Source organism: Trachurus trachurus, assembly GCF_905171665.1.
Source record: "Trachurus trachurus genome assembly, chromosome: 15".
NCBI lineage: Eukaryota > Metazoa > Chordata > Actinopteri > Carangiformes > Carangidae > Trachurus > Trachurus trachurus.
Genome location: NC_139906.1, coordinates 14653639 through 14663338, shown reverse-complemented (window position 1 = coordinate 14663338; position 9700 = coordinate 14653639). Strand labels below are relative to the sequence as shown.

Here is a 9700-nt window from a genome sequence, read left to right as displayed (position 1 = left end):
GGTGGTACACTTCTCTCCCTGGGCTGATGGTATCCCTGGAGTGCTCGGTCCCCTTCGGCACCTTTATTGTGTGAAAACTCGGGTGCTCACCCTTGGCTGTCTCATGCTAGACTAAACGCAGCACAGCAGTGGCTGGTGGCGAAATAGCCCCCAAAACCTCCCCCTGGCTGTGGCCACACGTGCTGTGAGCCTGGGGCCTTCTAGAGGGCATTGTTGCCTTTGTGATGGAGATTAGAAAAGCCATGCTGTTGATGACAAAGCAGAACCACAAATACAAACAACTGACTGGCCCGCGAAAGCACTGGGTTGTCAAACACCATTATTTTGGTTCTTAGTCAGCTGCTTTCTAGATCCCTGTTTGATATGGTACATTGGATGGTGGCCCACCACGGGACAGAGGGGAAGTTTCGTGCAGGGCAATTTGTGTGGACTGTGGAAAACATTTTCTGCCTAATGTGAAGCTAAGTGTTGACACACTGTGCCCTGTGCATAAAAAACTGTTGCTTTTTGTTTACAGGTTGATACTAATTGTATTTTGGTTTTTATTATCTAAATGAATCATGACCGAAAGACATTCATTTGTGATTACCAGAGACGCCCAAATACAAAGATACATTATATTGAAAAGAGTTAAATATTTTTTTATTAGTGTATAGCCAAAACATGATAATAAAAAATAACTCTGGAAACTGCAAGAAATACGGTTGGAACTGAAAATAGAATCCTGATGTAAATACTTATAAAATTATCAAGGTTTCTGCACATTAAATTGATTGTTTTAAGTGAAACAATTCAACAGCAGAGCCCACATTGAAATGCAAAGTATTTGTTTTGCTAGAAAGTTGAAATATTTCTGTATTTCTAAAAAAAAAAATCGGAACAAAGGGAGCCTCCACTTGTTTTTACCAAGGTGTTTTTAGCCAACATTTTCCTTTTTGTGTTTTCCATCCATTCTCTTCCACTTACTATAACATCAGCAAAGATGCAAAGACGAGGATGAGACAGAGTGATTCAAGAATGACGAGGAGGCAGAGGACCTTCTGCTCTGGCTTGCTCTCTGCAGGCTGTGGTACAAGGTCAGTCAAAACGTCCCTCTGGACAGATCCAGCAAGCTGTCTGTAAAACGGCTGAATGAAACACACGTCAAATGGCTTTACATCAGCATTTCAGCATATTTTAGCCCTAGCAAAAAGCATGGCTCGACAGCTTACTCTGGTAGTTAAGCTAGAGCATGAGAATTAAACTACTTAATAAAACATTTAATGATAGAAAATAATGCTATAGCTGAATAGATATAACCATATAACCACCAAAAAGAAGGCAATCTTGCATGGGTTTAAAACGCAAAAGCATTCTTTTGCCTGTTCAGACTATTTTTCTGTTATTTAGCATTCAACAATTGTCAGTTTCTACAGCACCTTCCAACTAATAAGCAAACTCTCCAAGGACACCAGACTCCTTGCCTACGTTAACCGCATTATGCATGGACTGGTTTCTGTCAATGCATAGAAAGATGCATACATTACAAATCAGTCTGTCTTTATGAGTGCTGGGACGACTCCTAAGGAGTATGCAAGTGACATTTCCACAACATGCACTGATTGGACATAATAAGCACACTGTGACAATGGTCATTTAGAGGTTGGATCAGCAGTTATGCAATATCATGTTACACAATTATACTGCATGGCATGTAATGTATTTTATTCTTTCGGACAAATTCCATTGTGCATCAGATATTAATCGTTTTTCTACACTGCTGAGGACAAACAAGAGGTTTCAATACAGTGACAGCTCCACCTTCAATATGCAAGGTTATTTAGATGGTTAGATGTTATAGTGTTTGTTCTGTAAGCACAACCGCATTCACTAAGAGAGACAGGACAGACAGAAAGAGAGTTCATGAGAGTTAATGAAAAAGAAAAACAGAGAACAACAGTTTGAATGGAGCGCATGATTATGCAGTCGAATACTGGCAGAGTGTTTCGACAACTACTGACTCACAAAATCAGCGCCCCCAACAGAACCAACATTCTGCCAAAACAGACTGCCTCTTTTCAGATTTAAACCCCTCATACAGTATATATGGATTCTGTTTCACCGCTGCTTATTCCACCGTAACATTGTCATCAATAAACTGCCTCAGTATCTGGCCAGGATCTGTTAACCAACACCATAAATTGTATGTCTTGTGCATATTCTTCATGGTTGAAGAGAGAATGCCAGGATCACACATCCCCCTTTTTCATCTATATTCATTGGTTACGAGTAGCAGTAAATCTAGGACTGGGTGAGATTAGAGAGCTGTCCAGAGTTGGAAATGAAAGCCCGGTGTTTATCTGATGCTCAGGCCTCTTGGACTCCAGTGACAGACACTGGCAATACTGAACCAGTTCTGCTGATTATATTTAAATGGTTGTAAAAACAAACTGAAACATACAAAGACATAAAAAAAAAAAGCTGTCTATGTCCATCATACATGACCAGAAATTTTATTGATGGTCCTCTTGTGTCTCTTTCTATCCATTACTGTATCTAAATTGTGCTGACCATCTCTGCCAGCCTGCAGCTTTGAATGTGAAATCACACAAAAAGCCATCTCACAGCTATCGACAGGTGATTGTCACAGATGATATAAAACCCAGTGGTGCTAGCTCTCCAGCACAATAAGAAATTGATCCTAAAACGTTATCAGCCCTTCTGTCTGTGCCTGTTTATCTGCTGTTCGGGATGGTTGACCACAAAGATGTAGTAGTAACAGCCACCAGCACCCCCCAAAAAGGAGAGGAAAGAGGAAAAAACATCAAATTAAACTCAGTCTTGCTAATTAGTCCTATGGATGTTTATCATCAATCCAGCGCCATCAAAGGCACATCAAAATGGAGAGATATATGATAATTCTTTCACAGTCGAAAATCAGATTAGATTTATTCTTGATAATGAGAAAAACATATTCCCAAACATCTCTAACATGAAATTCTTTGCACAACCCGTTATGCAGTCATTGTCAGTAATGGATCTGAATATCAAATGTGGTTTCTTTTTCAACCGGAGACTGGCAGAGACGACGGCACTTGGCACCAGTGAAGACAAAGAAATGCTAACATAACATCAAGCATCAAGTTCACAACTAGATTCCCATCATCCTGGATGTTTTTTCAAAATGTCTGGGGGGCGAAAAAAAAGGCAAGATACAGTTGTATAATTCTATGAATCAGATACACAAATTACATTTTTCTTCCATTTTCAATCTACATTGAAATTTGGACAGCTGTCACAGTGATAAACCCAGTGAGCATGGCTCAATATGACATGAAGTTATTCTCTATTCATTTTCTGGGGTGCACAAACAAATTGTTTTGGAAGCCATTACACACAGGCCATGCAGGACTGACCAGAGATGTGAAAAGTAAATAAATGACAAAATCAAGTTTGGGATCAGAGGTTGAAACATTTCAACTTTATTCAAAATGGCAGATACAGTAGCTGCAGCACTCTCCTGGATTAGTTTTTACCTCCCAAGGAAAATGTATAAGACCTCTTTCCTCTATAGTTTCCCTCTTTACATCCCTGCTCTCTGGGATTATAAATACACACAAAAAATAACATGTCACTTGTTGGTACATGTGTAAGTTGTTTATTGTTTCCTCATGAGCAGGAGTGAAGTCACTAACCTGAAGACATTTACATGTTCACAGCATCAAATAAGCGGAGGCAATTTGCTCGCTCCCATGGATTTCAGTGATAATGTAAATGCCAATGTGCATCCTGTGGTCAGTGTATGTGGGGTTAAAATTAAGCTCAGTTAAATGCCTGAATGCATCAATACCTGGAAAACAAGATAAGCCTGCTTGGTATAATGTTGGACTTTGTGTGAAGCAACCGATAAATCTCTCACAGGTTGGTGGAGACCACAACAGAGCTAGTGGAAAAAAGTACATTGAGCTTTCATTCGCCACATACTGACTATACTAATTCAGCTCTATGTGTTCATGAAGTTACAGGGCAATTATATATCAGTATTATGTAGACAGCTTGTTTCAGCTGATCACAACTCATCCCCCTTTCAGAGATAATGAATTCAGTGATGATCACCCACCCCCACCCTCCTCAATCATGTGTGAGACACGAAGGGTTAACATGATCTTTAAGGTAAATAACACCCTGCACCCTATAGGCTATTTATGGACATACACGAAGCTGTTGAACTTTCAACCATTTAAAACCTTGCGACCACCCACATGTGCACGCGCACACTCGCGCATCACCCACACCACCTGCAAGACGCGAGGTGGAATTCCTTCTTCTCCTCCTTCAGCGCTCGTCTTCATCGTGTTTGTCACTTGAGGCGGAGGAGAAACAGAGACAACTTTTTTCTCTCCCATCTCCATTCAAAGACTCGGTCCAGTGGAAAGCGGAGCGGTACAGGAGATACAGTGACGCTGATGTAGCGACCTTCTGTCAGCACAGCTGGAATAGGATTTAGACTGCATTTCATTATTGTCATTATTACTATTATTACTGTTAGCTCAGAAAAGTTGCGGAATCTGCATTTGTTGGTGAGTACCCTATGTTATCTGTTTCATTTTTGCTGGGTTGTATAAATGCCTCGCAATAAAGAAAGAGAAAGCGTCTATCACCTAGAACTCTTATATTTCAGTCAGTTGTGAGCCTACTCTTAATCTATATTCACAAACTGTGATACCTCCTGCAGACTGAGACGGTAAAGAGCTTAGCTGCAGTTTATAGAAACAATCTAAAGTACATTTTTTGCTGTAGTTAAGTTTGGTATCCTTTTCTTGTGTTCTTTTATTTGTCTATTTATTAATTAATTTATTCATTTGCATGCTACAGTATGATATTATATAGAGATATCCTTTTTATTTTCTTTTTTAACTTCAGTGGATATCAGTCATAGTTAGAGCTTGATATTGGAGATTTTATCAGCTCTGTCTTGATTTTTGATCTCTCTTCTCTGTGTCAGTGATAGTGTGCTCTGTCAGGTTAATTGCCTTGTGCATCTATATCAATACAGATCTATTTTCATCTGGTCCAATGTGCTTGTCTTTCTGATAAGTGGCATTATATTATCGTTTGCTTTCCCTCTCATGCATGCTGGGGGATTTAAGTCACAACTTGCAGCAAATTAAAAAAGCCCTGTCATCACCCTGAGACTAGTCTGTGACGTTGGTTTGCTGTAAAGTGACATGGTCTTAATAAATTACAAGAAGGCCATTGCTAGATATAATGACCTCACCCACAAACGTTTTTCATCAGAAAAGATCATAGAAATGTCACACATGCCAGCATGGTTGCGCCTGAAGCACTGAGATCATGTAATTTGTTTTGACTATATCTTGTTGCCATGAATCCTGACCCAGCATGAGTAATGCTGAGATGGGAACTTTCTGTTCCAGGTGAAGATGTGCTTCAGTGTCTGACTCAGACTGCTATCAACATCGCACTAACAACTTAATTGAGGATGTATCAAAAAGCATGACCTTTTTGCACCTCTTTCATTGGATCAAATCATTTCTGTAAGTTACTGTACCATAATAAGAGCGCGGCTTCAGACATGGGGGACTCCAACATCAGCCACATGGTTGCAGCCTACACAGAAGTGCAGGAGAATCTCCCGGCAGGCAAGTTGGATCATTACGTGGACAGCTATGATATGGACTATGGCATCTCTCCTGATGACATCCCAGACACCACACAGGGCCAGGCCTTCTTTGTGGCCACCATTGTTATCGGTGTGGTCCTTGTCTGCATTATGCTTGTCTGTGGTTTGGGAAACTTCATTTTCATAGCCACACTGACACGCTACAAAAAGCTCCGCAACCTCACTAACCTGCTGATTGCTAACCTGGCCATATCAGATTTCATTGTGGCAGTGGTGTGCTGTCCATTCCTGGTGGACTACTACGTGGTAAAACAACTCTCCTGGACTCATGGACTAGTGCTATGCGCCTCTGTCAACTATCTCCGGACTGTGTCCCTCTACGTGTCCACAAACGCCCTGCTCGCCATTGCAGTTGACAGGTCAGTCAGTTATGGCTTCCATCTCTTTGTTGAATATGTTAAACACTGTCTTAACACTCTGCTCCACAGTTGTTATTTATAATTACATGACTCTTTCTGTTTTGGCAATCTTTTCATTACTGGACATCAGGCATTTCAACAATGTCAATATTACCTGTCTTTCTGGCTGTTTGAACACGATTTAGATTTAATGAGTTGCTGATGCAACACTTTCTTCAATCATTTTTCGACAGATTTGTAAATTGAAACTTGTGACAAATGTAATGACTGCTGTGAGTGGATATTAGAAATACCACCATGCTGCTGCAAAATGTCCCCTACTGCAAGCTAATATAAAATAGCTCTTCTGGTTCACAGCTACTTGTTATATTCAAACTGAACTGGGTACATTACCTTCATCAAAGATTCAGTCCTTTTCTTGGCATAAACTGGCACCATGCTGCAACTGAGATTTGGGGTCTCGGATTTGTCTTGATGTATAACTTATCCAAATGAAAGATTTGTGTTTGTGTACATTATTACCAGTAGTTCAAAGCACATGTAAAATGTGTCTTGGTTCATTTTTGATTGCTAATTACCTCAAAAGGCTCAACAGGAAACAGTCTCCATATTCCTTTCAGCGTGCAACAGGCAGAATATCTTCTCATTAGAGTCCTATGGCACAGGCTCAAACAAACTTGAAGCATGCCTCAAAAGCAGATGGGTTGACATAGAAATATGCTGTATGTATTGCATTTACATGCAGAGTTTACATCCTATGCTTAAAAAAACATTATGCAAATAGGGAACAAAGAAAAATACAACCAACGACTACCAATACTCACAATGCCTTCAAATACAGAAATGTGATGCACGTATAGCTTAGATGACTTCAAAGGGGACACTAAAGTGAACCCAGCTGGGATGTGCTTGCTGTTCTGTGCTTGTAACTTCAGGTGTCACAAAGCATTAAGCAACAAGTGCTTCCCAGCAGGATTCATTTTATTTGTGTTTCATGAAAATATTTCACATGTGCTAGGCTATATGCAGTGAGTTTCTGTATTTGCAGTACATGTATTGTCAAATTGATGAATTTATTCTATTTGCATATGTTTTCTTATGTTGTGGTGCAATAATCAATTGGACTTGGCTTGATAATGAGTTTTTTTATTTTGTGTTAAATTGCTAAAGGGTACAAACAATGAGGCAACAGCAAACACTTCAATCCCTCAGATGTGCCGTTGCTCACAGAGTCGTGACTCGTGAGGGCCTTTAGTACACATGGCACAGGTGCAATCAATGAGCATGTTCAGTTAATTAGTGGAAGTAACACTGCAGACACACACACATGCTCAATAGGCTCAATAGGACATTTTGACACGGGAGGAAAACACACAATAGATTGATGATGGTTGACTTTCATTTACTTTCTTGCGGTGTATGTCTTGTTCATGTATAACTGCAGAGCCTTTGTTAATTCTGTTTGTCTGTGCTTTTCCTGCAACAAGTAAGACTATCTCCTATGAAAAAGGCCCTTATTCACAAATATAGGCAACAAGGAAAAACACAAACAAAGCTTGAAAAACAATAGAAAAAGGCCATGACTCTATAACAATGCTGTTGATAGAAGTGCAGATCACAGTAATTCAGTGTAAATACTTCCTCTCTTTGTGCATGAGTGCACACAACACCCACAGATTCACAAAGAAGTATGGTTCCGATTTTAGATGCTTGTCAGGAGTGTTGTTTGATTTGTGTCCAAAACATAACATTGGGGCTGGATAATGTGTTCAGTGTGTGCCAATGTAATAATTATAAATTATTGTTCCGTCTATAATCTTCCAGACATTGTAGGAGCCTCTTAGTGTTGACAAAAAGCAACAGCTTATTGAGTGCAGCTTATTGTTCTGGAGAATCTACAGGCTGCCAAACTACTGGGTGATCATTTACTACTTTGTCGATAGTGCTCAGTATGTTAGATATTCTAGGGATGAACAGTTGTGCACGATAAAGTTGTGAAACGGGAATGATTTTTTTCTGAATTTTTTTCCAAATAATTTTCTGTCATTTGATCAGGACAGAATAGAGTAAGGATAATTGTGGAATAATTGATTAGAACTATTAACAAAGACATTTAAAACACATTTCTACAAATTAAGCAACAAACAAATTTAAGATTGGACCATTTATAATCCAAAATTTAAATTGCAGTGTTCTAAATTTTAATCAGGAACATAATTATGCAGCATCCTCGGCACAGAGAAACGTCAGCGGTGAGGATGACCAATTGACTTTGAAGCAGGCAATTTTGTCTCTCTAGTAAATGAAAATAGAACTTGATATATGGGAACACGTTAAAAAACATGAAGAATCATTCATGTAGGTTCATGCAATTATGTGACCTGCCAATCAGTCATACTGTAGCAATTATTCAAGTGTCTTCCTCTTAATAACAAAGATTGTGCCAGACTCCCTAAAATGCCCTTCCTTAATATGAAAAATTCAACTCCCTGAATAATGGAGCATGGTATAATGAACTTTAAACTTCCATGAGTGACTGAGAGCCATTTGCCAAATCTATTGGGTGTGCACAGCATTCATACTGCTAAATAGGCTGTTTGGTGGCATTGTATTGTCTGTATGTGTCCTGAGCCTCCTCAACGCAACAGCATGTCTTTGTTTTTCCAGGTACATGGCGATAGTCCATCCTCTCAGGCCTCGTATGAAGTATCAAACTGCCTACTGCTTGATAACAGGAGTCTGGATTGTTCCCATTCTGATATCAGTTCCCTCTGCCTACTTTGCCTCTGTGACGGAGTACCCCCAAGGCGGCAGCGCCCCAACCACTCACAAAGTCTTCTGTGCCCAGATCTGGCCTGTGGACCAGCAGGCCTACTACCGGTCCTACTTCTTGTTTGTTTTTGCCGTGGAATTTGTTGGGCCTGTCATCGTCATGGCAATGTGTTACGCCCGGATCTCCCGCGAGCTCTGGTTCAAGAACGTCCCGGGTTTCCAGACGGACCAGATAAGAAAGAGGCTGCGTTGTCGCCGCAAAACAGTGATGGTCCTGATCGGGATCCTGACCGCGTACATCCTGTGCTGGGCGCCATATTACGGCTTCGCCATCCTGCGAGATTTCCATCCAACAGTAATCTCCCGCCATAAGAACTCGCTGGTGGCTTTCTACATCATTGAGTGCATTGCCATGAGCAACAGCATGATAAATACTTTCTGTTTTGTCAGCGTCAAGAACAACACAGTTAAGCACCTGAAGAAGATTGTACTCCTGCGCTGGAGGTCGACATATGCCTTAAGTAAGACTGTGGATGAGATGGATATGAGGACTTCCTCTATGCCTGTAACAGAGGAGATTGAATGTATTCACCTGAGGTGAAGAGAAGAAAATCTACCAATCATTGAGATTTGGACTTTTGATATACAGATGCTTTGTAACTGACGGGTGATTTTGACATGGGGCATCATCTCCGTCTGAATCAAATTTGGAAAGATGACATGAAACACGAAGCAGCAGCAAAGGTCAAACCCCTACACAGTACAGTACATTGATTAAAGGATAGCTTGCTCAGTAGTACATGTAGTACTTCTATCTGGGGTATTATAAGAATGTCATTGTTGTGTATACTGTGACTATACAGTGTATTGTGAAATGTTAAAGTGT

General features: G+C 40.3%; 1 protein-coding gene across 1 annotated transcript; it reads left to right on the top strand.

Moving 5' to 3' along the window:
• Positions 1–5575: 5575 nt before the first annotated feature.
• On the top strand, positions 5576–9415 carry prokr1b (prokineticin receptor 1b; the record flags this gene model as incomplete). The annotated part of the gene is made up of 2 exons (XM_083987671.1): positions 5576–6042; positions 8710–9415. The coding sequence occupies 2 exons, from the start codon at positions 5576–5578 to the stop codon at positions 9413–9415; spliced, it is 1173 nt and encodes a 390-aa protein (XP_083843797.1).
• Between the last annotated feature and the right edge of the window lie 285 nt (positions 9416–9700).